Source organism: Pleurodeles waltl, chromosome 6 (assembly GCF_031143425.1).
Source record: "Pleurodeles waltl isolate 20211129_DDA chromosome 6, aPleWal1.hap1.20221129, whole genome shotgun sequence".
In the NCBI taxonomy this organism is placed as follows: Eukaryota; Metazoa; Chordata; class Amphibia; order Caudata; family Salamandridae; genus Pleurodeles; species Pleurodeles waltl.
In genome coordinates this window covers 489,392,831-489,410,490 of record NC_090445.1, presented here as the reverse complement: position 1 = coordinate 489,410,490, position 17,660 = coordinate 489,392,831, and the positions used below count along the sequence as shown (strand labels likewise).

Below are 17,660 nucleotides of genomic sequence, written 5' to 3'. Positions count from 1 at the left end.
GACCCTGGCGGTCACCGGCCGCCAGGGTCAGAATGACCCCCTTAATTTGGTATTTCTTTAAGTATTAACGGTTGAGTTCTCACCTTAAGTGTCTTGTCCGCCAAAAAGCATTTGTGGCAAGCTCGTACTCTCCTTTCTAGATAAATATCCATTCCTGGCCACCAATACAATGCCCTCATCCTTTCCTTAGTTTTGCTTATACCAGGATGGCCAGAGTGTGATGGAGCAAGGAGCTGATCACGTAGAGATAACGGAGGGACAAGTTTGTTACCTCTTAGTAACAAACCCTCATGTAACCACAATTCATTCCACACTTTCTTGTAAGGAGAAAGTGAAATATCATGACAATCTTTCAATTCCTCTGACAACAACAAATGCATCACTTTAGAAAGATCCTCATCTTTACTTAACTTCTCACGCAATTCACTTTCTGAGACACACCCATCTGTTAAAGCACAAACTTGTATTTCATCCTCTGTCCACCATGACAAACTATCAGACTCATCGAACACATCATCCGCAACCAACCTAGACAAGCAATCAGCTGTCCTATTATCACAACCCGGAACATATTTTACCGTAAATTGATAGTCTTGGAGTCCAACTATCCATTTACAGATGCGAGAAGACACATTGTCTAAACCTTTCTTCCTAAAAATCTCTTGCAACGGTTTATGATCGGATCGTACCTCAAAGGAAATTCCCCAAAGAAATTGCCTAAACTTCTTAATAGCCCAATAAATTGCCAGTGCTTCCTTCTCAATAGTAGAATAATTAAATTCTGCACCATGTAGACTACGAGATGCAAAGGCAACAGTAGTTTCAACTCCATTCCTTAGTTGTTTCAGTACACATCCTAAACCTTTATCAGATGCATCAGTAATAAGATAACATGGAATACCAGGTTGAAAGCTACTTAGAGATTGAGCAGAATTCAGGGCTTCCTTAAGGTCCTGAAATTCCATCTCACACTCTTTCGACCAAATAAACTCACTACCCTTCCTGAGCAGGGATCTAATCGAGTTTGATCTTTTAGCAAAGTTTGGAATGTACCTGGCATAGAATTCTGCCATCCCCAAAAAGACTTGAATATCTTTCTTACACCTTGGAGTGGATAAACCCATAATAGTATGTACTAAGTCATTTTTTGGCTTAATACCCTCACTTGATATAACATGTCCTAAATATGTTATTTGAGACTGGCCAAATTTACACTTTTCTCTTTTCAGTGTGATACCTTTGGCTTTGAACAACGAAAGTACACTTCTCAGTTTCTTAACATGCTCTTCTTGAGTGTTAGTGAATACAAGAACATCATCTTGGAAAAAACACACCCCCTTCATGCCCCCTATTTTGCATTAATCTTTGAAAAACAGCCGCTGCTGAACATAAACCAAAAGGCATAGGATTGAATTTGAAAACTCCAAACGGAGTAATAAAAGAGGTAAGAAGTTTAGAGTCTTCAGTCAGTTGTACTTGATGGTACGCAGAAGTAAGATCAAGGGTGGAAAAAACCTTTGCATCTCCTAATGTACTTATCATTTCATTGATGTTCGGTAGAGGAAACCTGTGTTCTACCACTTCTTTGTTCAAGTTGCGTAGATCAATACACAGTCTAATGTCTCCAGAAGGTTTGGTCGCAACTACTATAGGAGCTATCCATTGTGCTGCCTCTACTTCTTGAATAATCCCACTGTCTTTAAGTCTTTCAAGTTCTTGCTTCACTTTTCCTCTTAAACTTATTGGAATATTCCGCACTTTGGAAGCTATGGGTTGAGCATCTTTTCTCAAAACAATCTGATGCATGTAGCCTTTTATACATCCTACATTGGAATTAAATACCTCCGGGTATTCATTCCACAATTGACGTTCAAGATCAGACACTTCTTGGACCATAACTTGCGGTACAGCATTAGGATTCAAAATTATTACCAATTCTTTCTGATGGGGCCAACTTAAAATGGTATCTCCGACTACAGGAACATTTATTTTCCCAATTATTTCACTGCCTTTGAAACTAATCTTCGCTTTGAAATATCCTTTTAATTCAATAGGTTTGACACCATACGAGAAAGGAAAAACATCAGGTGTCAGAAGATCAACTTTGCCTTCAAAAAGTGTCACATAATCTTGTACAGACACTAGAGATAACTTTGCACCAGAGTCCATCATCATAGTGACAGGAATTTCATTAATCATTACAAGATCTTTTGGGTACTCACAATGAATTGTGGAGATGCAATTAACATCATTCACTATTTGTAGAATGAAAAGTTGATTATCGTTGTCATCAGTAACTTCATTAATTTTTGAATTGCTCTTGTTAACAGACTTGCAACATTTAGCGAAATGACCTTTTTTGTTGCATTTATTGCAGACAACTTGGATAGCTGGACAGTCTTTAAAGTTCGCTAAATGTGAAGGTGAACCACATCTAAAACCAAATGTTTGAGTTTTATTCCTTATATTGACAGAGCTTTTAGGTTTGGAATCTATTTTGTTTAAAGAAGAAGAAACTTTTGAATTCTTCAACGTTTCAATACAGGATTGAGAATGCTCAATTTTTTTTTCAACTTTCATTACCTCATCGAGAGACGGATCACTTCTCGACCACAGAGCTTCCCTGATTTTATCAGATTTGCATTCTAACATAAATTGGTCTCGTAAGCGTTCCTCTATATTAGCACCAAAGTTGCACAGAGAAGCTAATTTGCGAAGTTTTGTTATATAATCTTCGATTGATTCTTCATCCATCTGTTTGCTTTTTCCAAAATAAAGCCTTTGTAGAAGAATAGAGGCTTTGGGTAAGAAATGTGTGTCAAGACGAAGAAGGGTTTCATCAAAGTCATTCAAGGGAGTATCACCAACTGCTCCATCCAAATTTGACACAGCAGGTAATGTGTCCAATATTTCCTGCCCTTCCGCACCTAAACAGTGTTGGAGAAGTGACGTTTTCCTTTCGATTGATGAGTTTGTACCGCAAACCTTTAAATATGTTAAGAAAACATTTTTCCATTTTGGCCAAGGAATTGTTGGTTCACCCGGAGAAGATAGGAAGAAAGGAGGAGGAGAGATATTTTGCATAATGAAAGAAGAAAAATGATAAGAATATCATATACAGAGAACAGATTGTAAGTGAGAACTAAAATAACAAAAAAAAAAAAGAAAAGAGACGAACCAGTAAGCGACAATGAGAAAAAATAAAAAAAAATAAAGTGCCAAAGATTTACAAAGAAGCTGAAAATACTAACAAATAATAGAATAATATTCTATTATTCTAATTTTTAAGCAGTACAATATTGTACTGCAATCTGGTTAACAATCTCTTAATAATGTCGAAGTACAATAAAATCAAATATTGCAAATTCCAATAAAAACAGAAATCCGGTTTTAGTATGACTATAGAGGATTATTGTGAGGATTTGTGTTTGAAAAAAAAAAAAATTGAAAATGAGGATACAAATGTAACGTATGTGGCACTTAAAATTGCTCAATTAGCTGATTATCATTTCTATGTTTGAATTCAGAAGCATTTGAATAGATCACATCTGAAAGAAATGGTAATGTGCACGCTGACACACGCGCACCAGAAATTTATAGAAATGAAGCCCGGGGAATGTAAGCGTCCTACGTTGCTACGTAGTGACAAATACGTCGCTAAGCAACCAGAGCCAAACAACGTACGAGGACCTAAGTGTTTACTCTGGCGGCACGAACACGTGCGCAGAGTTAAACAAACAAAACGCGTCTTTTGTTGCTAAGCGACCGTACTCGCGGCAGAGCAACAAAATGAAGCGCGTTACATAAAACGTTTGAATTTCAACAATAGGAAAAACGATGTTAAGTAATAAACGGAGAACGGAGGAATAACAAGTGGAAAAAATAAAATTAATGTAGCTACAGTAAATGAATGATACACAAATGTGATAAAGAAAATGAAAAGGGAAAAGAAAAAGAAATTGAAACAGAAATAAACACAATAAGAGTAAAATTAAGAGAGATGTAAAGGTATACGAAGGCACAGATGAAAGAAGAACACAGAGGAAGTATTGTACAAAAGGAAAATTATTAGTAGGTAAGAATCTAACAATACCAGGACCAAAATAGACTTGAGTTCCTGTTGTAGGATGGAGTTCGCGAGCTCGTCGCCAAAATGTAGTATCAGTCTTGAAGATGAGAGTAGGTCCACGCAGATGAAGTTGAAATCCAATTTATTTTAGTTACCTTTCTTAAATAATAAAACAGGAACTCCAGTCTTCACTCAAACCTCCAGCACCATCAACTGTCCAGCACGGAATGCTCCAGCTGAGGAGGATACCAAATGCGACAGGTGAAGCTGGGAGATACCACATAGATCATAAATAATACAAATACTCCTAAAACATAAAATACATTGAAATACTATAACAAAACACTACTTACAATATTGTTCTAGAAATAAACACAATACTGCACCCACCTCATGCCCATCACATACACTCGTTTGTGGGCTTGCCTTTCAAAAATCATTTTTTATAATTGGTAAATGCTTTACATATGTCCCTCTTTGGGGTGTTTTTGTTACCAACTTGGGGCCCGACCCTGTTACATGGATATTTGCCAATATGTTTGACTGCGAGCAAACTTTTTTCCTTTTTGTGTGTCTCCTTCGTACACTGCTCATGCTCACGGCTGCTGTGGTGCTTTGAATCGGCTCGTTTAGATTTTTTGCAATTTTGAATGTGGACTGCCAATCTTGCACTGGGCTTCTTTTGGTAAGGTACACAGTTTGTTTTGGGCTTCCCTTTATGGGGATTGGGCTTGTTGTGGATGTCCAACCTGGCGGCTTTGGCTGCTCCTCAGCATCCTCCCCCCTGTGAGTGGAAGAGGAAGTGTCAGCGGCCAAGCTGGTGTTGGAAGTTTTGGAGGTGGTAGGGTGAAGGACCCGTGGCACCTGGGGACAGCAGGTCAGTGTCACATGACCAAGTTCTCTGCCTGACCCTTTAAGGCCCTCTTTGAGCTTGTGTGCCAGGGTGCACAGCATTTAGTGTTTACATTGTGTCACTGTGCAGTGTGAGACCAAAAACTCACAGTATGCATGCAGTGTGCCATCCTCATTGAGATATACGAGACCTTGGTAAAGAGAACTATTTGTCATGTGGCACGCAGACAAAGGGTACCAGCCAAAACTGAATAATAATCCCTTACTACGCCTCGAGCACTCCATTACGTATACTCAGGGATAAATCCATTCCACTATTTCTCTCAGGCTCACCTGCACAAATCACAAATGCACTCTCTTTCAAATTTATTGAACTAATATCTGAAACTGAGAAGTTGCACACTAAAATGATTATTTGCCTATCTCAGCTTTATGTCTATGCAGTGGGTATATTATTGCCACTAGGATAGATCAGCACAGCAGACTAATGCACTCGAAGCAAAACAGGAGTCAATGTCTAACCTGAAAGAAAGGTTGAATGGTTGGGTCCCTGCTCTGCCTTGCATCTTTCATAGGTCTGTAACAATGATAGTTAGCAATAGTAATAGATGTTAAGAACACACTAGCTACTAGTTTTTCATGCTCTTAGAGACAGCTCACTGTGAAGAGCGAAAAGAGAACAAAGCAGCAAGGGAAGTAGAATGAGGAAAGAAAGCAATTATTGCTGGATGGAAGAGAGGAAACATGGTAGCATGGTAACCTGCATTGGATGCCAATGTCCTTCAGGCAGCAAGGCCTCTTTACTGCTTGCATGGGCATCTTAGATGAATAAGATGGGTAACTTGGTATCAAAGCTTTAAGTTATCCAGCTCCATCTATGAGTGTCTGCCAGTAAGCTGGATAAGCATCTAGGCTAGGTTTTCTTCATTGCTTTCTGGGATTTGCAGCCTTGTCTAACACATTATAAAACCAGATTAAATTAAAATCCCTACACTGGATGAGCTACTCAGGCATGGGACTGGGAAGCCTGTACACTCTCTGGTGTAGGCAAATAGGAAGAACAGACAGAGGCTGTGGGTGCAATTGTAAGCCAAGCTTGGAGAACGGTGAGATTTTAACCCATCAAAGGTTATGTGGATGGCCAAAGTAACAAAAGATTAAGCATCCCTTCACCGTTATCCACACACACATCCCCATCTTCTTTAAGAGTCCGGCATACCCTCCATTGAACAAACTGGCGTAAAGGGGTAAGTGAGTGTGTGGTGGTGTTGCCAACTGCGTGTGTGTCTCTGGGGTTGACTCAGAGAAGGTAAGGTTGGCAGGCGTTAGTCACCATTAGACCAGACAATCAAAAGCACAGCGCTGGCCTTCAGTACTGAATTGAGTAGTAGGTGAGTTGTTTGGTGTAGTCTCCAGACCGGCCCAGCTCTCTGGCTCTGTGATTCTTTTACTATGAGAGACTCCTGTCACAGTTCTGTCCAGTTAATCAATGGCCCTGTCATAGGGCCACTACCTTCTGGTGTCCATTGTAGTGCTCGCAATGCTCAAGCACCCTAGTTTTAGTACAGTGCTGGTTTCCACAATCCAGTCATGGATAGGTGAATGGCAAGGCATTGTTGAATCAGTCTTTTGTAAAGCGCAACACTATCACCCCTAGGGGTATCTGAGCACTGAGGTTGCTAAGTCTGCATTGAAAAGGCAGGTCTTTAGTTGCTTTCTGAAGTCTGCCAGGGAGGGTGCCGTTCGGAGGTGGAGGTCATTACAGGCTTTGACGGCAATGTAGGAGAATGCGCATCCCACTGCGGGTGCAATGGATGCATGGTACTTGTGCTAGGACGAGTGAAGTGGAGTGCAGGTGTCTCGAGAGAAGATGGAAGTTTAGCCGGTGGTTGATGTAGGATGGTCCAAGTTTGCCGGGGGTTTAGCAGGCGCATTTCTGGACAGGTACCCAGTGACGTATCCTGAGGTGAGGAGTGAAATGGGTCTGCTTGGGGAGGTTCCGGATGAGTCTGGCTGCTGCGTTCTGTATTGTCTGGAGACTTTTGAGGAGCTGGGAGGAGATACCAGTGTATAAGGGTTATGCAACAATCTTTTTTTGCTGTTTACTGGGATCCATCTAAAGATCTTGCGGACCATGCGTAGGGTGTGGAAATAGGAGGAGGCAACTTTGGCTGTCCAGGATTATGTCAAGGTTGCATGCGTAGTCAGTCCGTGTGGGAGTGGGTTTGAGTTCTTCCGGCCACCAGCTGTGGTCACAGGTGGAGTTGTTTTTTCCCAAAGATGTGTACCTCAGTTTAGTTTGAGTTCAGTTTGAGGCAGCTGTCTCTCATCCAATCGACTACATCAGTCATGGCGTTGCGGAAGTTGGTTTTGTTGTTAGAGGGGTCTTTGGTGAGTGAGAGGATGAGCTAAGTGTTGTTGGCATAGAAAATGATATTGAGACAGTGGGAACTGACGATATCCGCAAGGGGGTCATGTAGATGTTGAACCGAGCTGAGCGGGGATACTTTGGGCACACCGCATATGACCTTGGGAGCGGAGGTGAACAGAGGAAGGCAGATGCTGTGGGTGCATCCTTAGAGGAATGAGGTGATCCACTTGAGGCAATGTTGCTGAAAGCAGATGTTGTGGAGTCTGTCGCTGAGGATGTGGTGGGCGACGGTGTCAAATGGTGCAGATAGATTGAGGAGAATTGGAGCCACTATTTCTCCTTGGTCGAGGACGGCTCTGACGTCGTCTGTTTCGGTGCTATTGTTAGCCCGGAATACGTTGATTAGGTGGTTCTATTCTAGGTAGTCGGCAAGCTGTTGGTTGATGGCCTTCTCGAGTACTTTGGCTGTGTATGGAAGCAGGGAGATTGGCCAGTAGTTCTTGAGGGCACTTTGGTTGGCTGCTGACTTCTTTATGAAGGGGTCTGATATCTGCGTGCTTTCCAGGGGCGGCTCCTCCATTAGGGCGGAGGAGCATCGTTCTCCCCACCAGCAGCGCAAACCTTGTCCCAAAAAACAATAATAAACTGTGTTTATTATTATTGTTTTTTGGGAAAAGCAGCGAGCCTTGGGAGTGACGAGCAGTGAGGGGGAGTGCAGAGCACTCCCCCTCAAAGCTCATGTGTGTTTGGCCGGCCGTCTCGGACCGGCCAAACACACATGCGCAGTGGGCTTTCTCCAACCAAGCAACATAGTTGGTGAGAGCAGCATCAGGATTTGTGCAGGGCAGGTTGGGAGCCTGTTGCGGCGGTGGAGGAAGTGGTTTTGTTTTTTATTATTTTTAATTTAATCCCCCCCCACGCCGCCATGCCCCTTTTGCATGCCACAACCCACAAATGTTGCTTCCATCCGCCTGGTAAGGATGCTGTGGAGATGGAAGTGTTGAGGAGGTTGGTGAGTTCAGTGCTGATTATGTTGGATCCAAGGTTAAAGAGATTTGGGGGCAGGAGTCAGTTAGTGCCCTACAGTGGATGAAGGACATGATGTTAGTGGTGGTCAGGATGTTGAGTAGGAACCAGGTGGCTATGACTGGGTTGGGGTTCGCTGGTTGGAAGAGGTTGTCAAGGCTGAGGGAAGTGAGTTGATGGTTAAAGTAAATGTGGGCAGTCTTGCTGTGGAAGTAGTCGGATACTGAGTTGCAGAGTTGTTGGGGGGCTGTACTGTGTTCTCTGTGGCAGTCGGGTTGGAGAATTCCTTGATGATCTTGAAGAGTTCCTTGGTGTGGTTGGTTGCGGTGTTGATGCGGTCCATGATGGCTATTCTTTTGGCCTTCTTGATGCGCCAGTGGTAGGCGTTGAGTGATGTTTTGTGCGCGGCTGTCAGCGGGGTCCTTAGAGATGTGCCATCGCTTCTCGAGTAAAAGACAGTTACCCTTGGTGGTTCTGAGCTCTGGGGTGTACCCGCTGGCTTGTCTTGACGTTGGCTTTTGCCAGTTCCAGAGGGGCGACTTTGTCGGCACATTTGCTGATCCCGGCAGAGAAACTGTGGTCAGCCTGGTTGAGGTTGGTTGATGTGTCAGGTGGTGTGGTGCTGAAAGCCTGCGTCCATTGGCTCTTGGTTACTTTTCCCCAGTTGCAGTGGGTGGCGCTTCAGTGCTTAGTGATAGTGTGCTGGGTCTTGGAGATGGTGATGTGGATGATTGTGTGGTCGGTCCAGGAGAGTTCTGTGCTGTGGGTGAATTTGGTTCTGTCGCTGGAAGAGAAGATGGTGTTGAGCGTGTGTCCCGCTCTGTGGGGTGTGTTTGGAGACTAGTTGGGTGAGTCCGATGTTGTTAAGGTTCTCCAGTAGGGATGTGGAGTTGGCGTCCTTGTGGTCCTTGATATGGAAGTTGAGGTTGCTGCGCAGCATGTAGTGGAGGGAGTAGATGACGATGGGGGTGATGGTATTGCTTATGGCATCACAGAAAGCTGGGTGGGGTCCTGCTGGTCCCGTATGCGAGGGTACCTCTTAAGGTTGTGTTGGTGTTGGTGTGTAGCAGGAAGTTAAGGAGCTCCATGACAGGTGTTGGGTTGTTGTTCGTGGCGGAGCATAGGATGGTTTCCTTGAATATTATGGCGATTCCTCCACTGTGCTTTTCGGGGCGGTCCCGGTGTATCATCTTGTATCCGTCATCCATCGAGGGTGCTGGTTGCGATGTCGGGATTGGAGGCAGGGTTGAGCCAAGCTTCGGTGATGAAGGCGATGTCTGGGATGAGGGTGTTGATAGTGCTCCAGATTTCTCTAGAATGGTTGCTGAGGGAGTGGGCTTTGAGCAAGATGCAGTTTAGCGGTTCTGGGTTGGTGGTTGTCTTCTGGGAGTGTTGGGTCCTGTGTGTGTTGGTGGTTCTGCGAGGCAGGAGAAGCGCAGTGGTGGCAGACAAAGGGTCTTTTGGCAGTGTGCGTGGAGGACGTGCAGCAGTGGGAATCTTGGAGCCCGGTGTTGAGGACCAGGACCTCGTCAGCAGAGTAGCAGCGGATGGTGAGAGGACTGCACTGGGCATGGTCCAGGCGTGGATGGGTGCAGACGGGCTTGCCTTTGGTACGCCAGCAGCACACTTCCTGCATGCGACCACCATTAAGTAGGTCCTAGAGTTGGAGGGGTGCTGGGAGGGGGTGTAGGGTGGGAAAAACAGCGGGACGCGGTAGGGCATGCAGCAAAAGAGCGGAAAGTGCGAAGGGGAGGTGGCGGGGCATGAACAGGGCAGTAAGCAGGGAAAAAGCAGCAAAACAGCAAAGCAGGAGCAGTAGGTGCTGTACTGCAAGCGCTATAGAGCACTTAGCAGTAAGTGCAGGGGGAGCAGGAGGGACCTGCTCCATGGGGTCACTCAGCGAACACCATTAAGTAGGTCCTGGAGTAAGAGGGGATGTACAGCAGGGAAAACGGTGGGACACGGTGGGGCCAGAAGCAAAAGAGCAGGAGGTGCGAAAGGGAGGTGGTGGGGACCTGAACAGGGTAGCAAGCAGTGAAAAAGCAAAACAGCAAGGCAGAAGCAATAGGCGATATACTACAAGCACTGTAGAGTGCTTAGCAGTAAGTGCATGGGAAGCTGGAGGGACCTGCTCATGTTTATCATGTAGTAAATATTCCAATGGCCTCCCCTTGTGTACAGGCAACCAGTCCCTCTGAGAGAAGCCCAGATTTAATGTAGCATGCACATCCCTGATGCTTATGACCGACTGTGGCTTGCTATGTAGGCTCGCAGAATTAGCTCTCAGACTAGAGGCCTACATTGTTTGCATATTGTTTGGGGTCAAGGGCAACAACTTTATATATTTATTTTGTCTGTGGGACAAGTAGGCCCAACCCCCTGCAGCACAAACCCTTTGGCTGCCAGTTTACAGAGAAGGAAACTGAAAAAAAAGAAAGTAGGATTTTGTTTGAACTACTATGACATTTTAGGTGCTATTACTTTGAAGCGTCATTTAGTAAAATGTGTTGATGCATGCTAGTGTTTCCAATATTCTAAATCAGTGTAACCATTTCAACAAGATTATGGGAAACATGAAAATAAACACTGTAAAGCCAACCGATCCAATATTTGTTGTGAGTGTTTTGGTTTTGTCAATGCGTGTCTTGTTTTTTACATGGTTTTTGTAACACTTTATTGTGGGAGCTGCCAGGCCCTCTCCATTGTAACAAACACTGGCAAAAAGCTTTTCGGTCTCAAAAAGCACACGTTGCCACCAGTGGCGTAACAAAGGCCCCACAACCCCTGCAGTGTGGGGGGACCTCTCCAGAGGGCCCTCTCAGCCAGCACTTGTCCTGAGTGAGTCTGGAGGGAGGGTGGGGCCCCTTTGATGTTCTTTGCGGGGGGTCCCTCCAGTTGTGTTATGCCACTGATTGCCCCAGTAGTTCCTGGCACTGAACAAAACTACTTTGTGCACCAATATGCTCCTTGTGGAAGAGCAAAATGCGATCACTCACAGTAAAGCCAACCTATAGATAGATCAGGGATGTGGAATTCCTATAGCCCGACGCCCAGAACATATTGTTTGGGGTCAAGGGAAACAAGTTTTTATGTTTATTTTGTCCTTGGGACAAGTAGGCCCAACCCCGTGCAGCACAAACCCTTTGGGTGCCAGTTTACAGAGAAGGGAACTGTTTGCAGTTGAGGTAATATGTGTCCCCAAATGTTAATGCTCTTTGAACTCCTATTTATGGTTCAATAATGAAAAGCCTTCATTATTTGGAAGAGCGCTGTAAATTAACATTTTGAGGTCATGCTGCACTACTGACAGTGGTTCCAGTAAAACCAAGCATGTGCAATGCAATGGGTCTCGCGTTTGCTCGATATAGAGCTATTAGAGTTTTTAGTTCCTAACTGTACTTTTCTTGCCACATAAATTGAAAATGTTAAGTAGAACAGTTGACAAACTCAAGTCAATTCAAAGTGCCACGGCCACCATGAGCGCGAAGGAGACCAAAGGAAAAAGAAGTTTGCTCGCAGTCAAACATATAAGCAAACATGCAATTATCCATGTAACAGTGTCAGTACACAAAGCAGTTTAAAAAAGCGTGAGATACATGAAGCATTTACTAATGTCAAAAGATTTTTGAAAGGCAACCAACTCGACTCCTTTGCACTATGAACTGCACAACGCCCTCAAACCTAGCCCTATTTAAAGGCTGCTCCAAGTTTGCAACAGGTCGTTTGAGAGTTGGGGAATGCTAAACAGTTCGATCTGATACTGGAAAGTACTTGGGTAAAGGTTGAGGTAGTTTTTAAAAAAAATCTAAAAGTTGAACGTATAAAACCAGGATATCATCAATCAAGCTCCCTCCTTTAAAGGCCTTGCGCTGTCATAGCCAACCGGCTAGAATATATACGTTTAACATAAGGCCCCTTTAGAGAAATCTGAAACATTAATCTATGTCAACACTTCAAATCCTTTTCTACTGGTTGATCAAATCATTTTAACCCTTGTCAGCCTTAAACAGAAGATAGTTAGCACGTCCACCCTCTGCTTCCCATTAACCGCCTCTGAATAACTAGAAGGAAGTTAGACAAGCGTAGAAGCCACAGTGACAGATCAAACCCTAAAGCAAACAGAACAGCCACGGCCAATAGTCCGAGATCTATTTTAAGTATTCACCAAACAACTTCTTTTCCTTGCAGCCAGGGTTTATAACGGGGATTGCTTAAACAAAGTCATTTCTTTCTTATTAATGAGTTATATGTATTGTACCAAAGAGCCAAGCTTTTATCTGCCACTCATTCCACTAAACAGGTTTCAGAAGAACACATTTGTTTAACGTATGAAAAGCAATCCCAATTTATAATATTGCATGGAAACATATTTCATCATTACATTTTAAATAATACACATGAACGTCCTTGAACGATGAAAACATGCAGTTCATTCGCTGGTTTTATATCCCATTTGTCCATTGTCAACATACAAATCAGTAAATGCCAGAATTGTGTTTTTACCTGTCTGTACTTAATAAAATGAACAAAAGGAAACTTCCGCAAAGGAAACACCTTTGTACGTGGTTACTGCAGCCGGGGAGGGGGCAGCTTCTGGCAGGTCAGCCGCAAAGGTAGTCGATGTCATGGAAATGGAGAACTAGAACATGTGATTAGGTATCAGATAATACACGACTCTAAATGCCGCGTGGTGAGCTACAAAAGCATTAAGGTAAAATAAAATATATTTCAACAGCGGCAGACTGAGATTTTAAGAAAAGACAGGGGCGGGGCATACAACAGACTAGTGTTGGAAACTCCTAACCGGACTTTTCTTGCCACATAAATTTAAATGAAAATGACGAGAGCGATCACGCAATGCAAAACCCAGCGCCATGATCCTGAGATTGAAAACCAAAAAAATGAGCGCATGGACAGAATATTGCAGCAAAATCTCTCGAGGCCCTGCACCAGCATAAGAACCTTTAGTCCATCTGAAACTAAACTACAGGATGTGTGTAGGAGGGTGGCAGACCGGTCACCTCAAACCAAATACTCATCATGTGAGGCAGGGGCAAGGCTTTGGAGGGTCGGAGCTGCGTGTGGAAAGCAAAAAGAGAGTGAGGGCGGTTTCAAGGGACCCCTTAAAGAGGCAATGCCTGTTATAGCTTTGTGGGTCCCACAGCTGCCCTCGCAGTGTTTTCTGTACGTTTTTGTCCCAGTTTATACTTTTTTACAGTGTATTTAGTTTCTATAAATAAAAAGCAAGTTGCATTTTCACTGTATTTAAATTCAGGCTTGTGGGATCATACTCATACAAACATCACACTTTCAGTCACTAATCAGCAGGGCACTCCCTTGAAGCAGCTCCGATCGGAGCACAGCAGCTGGTCTTTTACGGCTGAAGGCAACAAGGAAATTAAAGCTCTCCATTACAAGCCAAACGTGGGGGCTAGGATAAAGGAGGGGGACTGGAAAAAACTCTCTCTGCTGTTAGTTTTGTTTGCAGAAGGAGCTGATGGGGAGGAGGGACTGAACAGGCGCCCACAGTGCAAGACCAACAGGCAAATTCTAAAGAAAAAAAGTCCCCTGCAGAAGAGATAAACAGGACATGGCGTAATTATATAGTACTTGGTGCTGCTCCCAAAGGGCAAAAGGCAGGACAAAGAGGCAGAAGTGACCACTAGCTAACAAGGGTTTTTGAAAGACACTGGAACCAACAAATGAGAATGCTTGAATTCGCTTGAACCCATATTATAAATATTCTAAAAGTATACAACACGTTGAACGCTCCGCTCGACCTAAAAAGGGAAGAAAAGTGTATACACGTTTGAAATGTTTAACAATATCAGGTTAAGTATAAGGCTCCCAGAATTCCTGATTCTGGTTAATGAGAAATGCAAGACTTTTCAATACAGACGTTGACAAGTACTGCATTTTTGGTATTATGGTGGAATGTTTACAGTTGTAACCGTAGTAGTAGGAGTCTATTAGGTATTGGCCATTCCTGTCTTAGTCGACCTGTAAAAGTTTTTCAATGCCCACAGATTATTAAGCTAGTGGGTACTCACCAACTATTTCCAACCCTGGTAACATATTCAAAATGACATGTCAGTTTGCTTTCACAGTACGAATGGTGAATAATTAACAGAAAAATTCAGAGGAGGTATAAGAAAATGGTATTTGCAAGGGTAAGATATTTTCTTTGTGGAGAAACAAAAACTTATAACGTGCAAATGTCCACGTGTGTTACATTTCCTCTGAAGAACTGAAAGCTTACACACATTCTGCATATATACATTGTACGCACAAGTACTCCTGAGATTCATTGAGAATTTCAAAATAGAGATGTTCTACAAATGTAGGCATAGTACAGTAGGGGCAAATTTCAGACTTTTTAAACTGACCGTTTTAGAATTAGCCCCAGATTTGTTATCCAGATTCTCTCATATTCTGTAGCCCACTTTTCATGATTTAACTGCTGGATAACATTATCCAGATTCCAGTACCGTTATCCTTCGTGACAGAAACACTTATAATTGTTTTTGAACTAGAAGATGGAAAAGCATTCCAATATGACATGTACTTGTCTGAGTATTCTGTAACAGTAATAGTACTTTTATCACTCTTAATTCTAAACCCTGTTAATAGTTATCTACCACTTTATCAGGTGAATCTTTTCTTTACACATTTGGTTCAATTTATCTAAGTGAATTATGTAACATGTAATAATGCATGGTTGTCTTTTCTTTCAGTGACTAGATGCATAACAAAAGCAGAATTAAATGTGTAATTGATTCACAACTTTGAGAGCAGTGATCGCAGGAGCATGGGAGCAGCTGATCTCAATAAGGCCTCAAGATAGTGTTTTACATTACTTTACTGGAACAGGCACTTTTACAATGTTTGCTTGAACCATCAAATAATGTCTGAAGCATTTTCTCCACTGTTGATTGCGGCAGCACAGCGTCATCTTGGGACAGGGAAGAAGAAGATATTCCCTCCATCCACTTCCTTGAATCTTGCCGCTGAAATTCTAGCTGTAGATTGTGGGTTGAAACCTGCCTTCCTGTATGATTACAACACTGCTGGGATTGTGCCACTCTGCAACTTTCTTCAAGAACTTCAGCTCATGGGTTGGATCAAGCACCATGTACATCTGCTTGACATAGCAGATAACTTTATTGTGGTGAATGTGGAGAATGCGGTGTTGAATCTGGAATCTGCTCTGCACAGAAATGGTGTTGCCTTTGTTGATGTTTCCACAGGCCAGACAAGTCCGACGGTCTGTGAACCATGCCATTCTGAAGAGATCAAGGGACACATTTTTGAACTGTTGAGTCATCTCACTCTATTTAAAAATGGTAAACCTGGCTCTGTGTCTGTGGGGGCGATAAACTGCCAAGAGTGGAATTTATGCACTATATTTGGCCTTCTTTTGGGATATCCTGCTTCCTACTGGTTTGATACAGTGAAAGGGTTTGAAAATTGCTTAGCCCTCACGCCTCTTCGGGTATTCAGCACGGATGTATCATGTCTAAAGATAAGTAATAGCATGCAGTTCCAGGTTTACTCCTTTAGCGTTCCAGAGGAGTTGCACCACTACTTGAGGGAGTATCTAAACTCTTGGAATGAAAACCTGAAGCTTGCATTCTCTAAACAGAATTGTTTTGCTGATTTAAGTGTGAACAGTAGATTAGCAGTCCTGACAGCTGTAGCTTTGTAAATTACATCCATGCTTTAAAAATTAGAGGTGTTAGCCTTGACCATAAATCTACATACATCTGTAGCACTGTAGCACAACATTGCTGGAAATAGTTGTTAGACAATTTCCATTATCGTCCTACCTCTGTAGAACAATGGATACCGCAAATATATTTTACATTTCTCTCCATTTGACCTTTACTAGTTTCTCTCTCTTTGGGTAGAAGAGCTATCGTAAGCACTTAACCAAATTTTGTAATCCTTGGAAAATCACAGTTACAGGACACCAACATCCCTGTTTTAGTTCTCCAGTTCACACATCTGGTAGACAGACCCCAATTTTTAAGGAGATGCCATCCTGGTGTTACAGCTTTAAGTAACTGAACAACATTCGTGAATAGTAAAACGATTTAGGGCCTGATTTAGATATTGGCTTACGGGTAACTCCATCACAACGGTGGCGGAGATCCTGTCCGCTGAAATCTAAATCCCATGGATATAATGGGATTTAGATTTTGGCAGACAAGATATCTGTCACCGTTGTGACAAAGTAACTCGTCCGCAAATAACTAAATCACACCATTAGTGTTTTCTTTTGTTTTTGTAAATACTCAACAGGCTAATTTGATAATCCTCTCAATTTTCGTTTTTTTTGACAATTTCATTTATTTTGCATTACAGTGTATGTTTCCTATTAAATACCTCAGTGTGCTATGCCCTGTTGCATTTCGCAGGAGCCTTTCAAATGTGTTGATTCCCCTACCTGTAAAAAGATAAAGCGTAATTCTGCAATGCCACCTTCTGTGCACAGCAGAACCAAGACTAGGCTGTTGGTCTTCTATAACTTTATTTTGAAAGTGTCTAGTGCCAGGATACTGTGTCGTTGCACCAAGAAGTGATATATTTCAGAACAAGCAGAAATCAAGGACACGTACAAGGTACAGATGTACCAATCGAATTGCTAATTACAGACCTGAGAAAGTAGCGTCAGAGGATAAATCACTACAGATGTTCATTGGCCTTTTCATGTAATGCTTATTGTTAAGTGGGACTGTTGTCTTTTTTCATTTTGCAATTTGGAATTTGCTACTAAAATGTTTTCAAGTATTCATATTTGTGTGCCTTATTAATATATTATCTACATGGAGGTGTCGGGCATTAGGTATTTGCATTATATTAATATTATGGGCGTATAAAGTAATAGCAAGTAGCTTTTCTTTCCACAGGAATTCATCCAAGAGCATCTGCAGACAAATATGTAGAATATTTTAGCCAGTTAAAATTGTCATGAACTTGCACAGCATGTCAACATAAGGCAAATCTTCTGCATCTATAAGACATCTAAGTGACTTTTCAGTTGGTTTGCTGATACCAAGACACCAAATGGCAGCGCACACCCACTCTCATCTCAAGTGGAGATCAGTAAGAATGTAATCAGATTTAAAGGCAGGCAGAATTTTCTTATCAAAAAAGACAAAGGAACAAGGACAGAATTTGCATAACCAAGAGATAGGTGACCTTGTGAAGCCGGTGAGGGAGCTAGAATGCTCTTGGACATTACATGCCTGAAAGCAAGTCTTCATATCGGTACTGCATACTACGTGGCCCACATTTGTTTTGTCGAACAATGTTATAAAAAAGGCTCATGCTGTGGACTTC

The 17,660-nt window shown here is 42.7% G+C and overlaps 1 protein-coding gene across 3 annotated transcripts in view; it reads left to right on the top strand.

Moving 5' to 3' along the window:
• The window catches only part of C6H1orf74 (chromosome 6 C1orf74 homolog), a 34,996-nt gene extending 17,884 nt beyond the window's left edge, over window positions 1-17,112 (top strand). For all 3 annotated transcript variants that reach the window (XM_069238636.1, XM_069238637.1, XM_069238635.1), the window contains exon 2: window positions 15,053-17,112. In XM_069238636.1, the coding sequence (XP_069094737.1) occupies window positions 15,223-16,023 (801 nt within the window). In that variant the 5' untranslated portion in view covers window positions 15,053-15,222 and the 3' untranslated portion in view covers window positions 16,024-17,112. The remainder of the gene's footprint in view (window positions 1-15,052) is intronic.
• The last annotated feature ends 548 nt before the right edge of the window (window positions 17,113-17,660 follow it).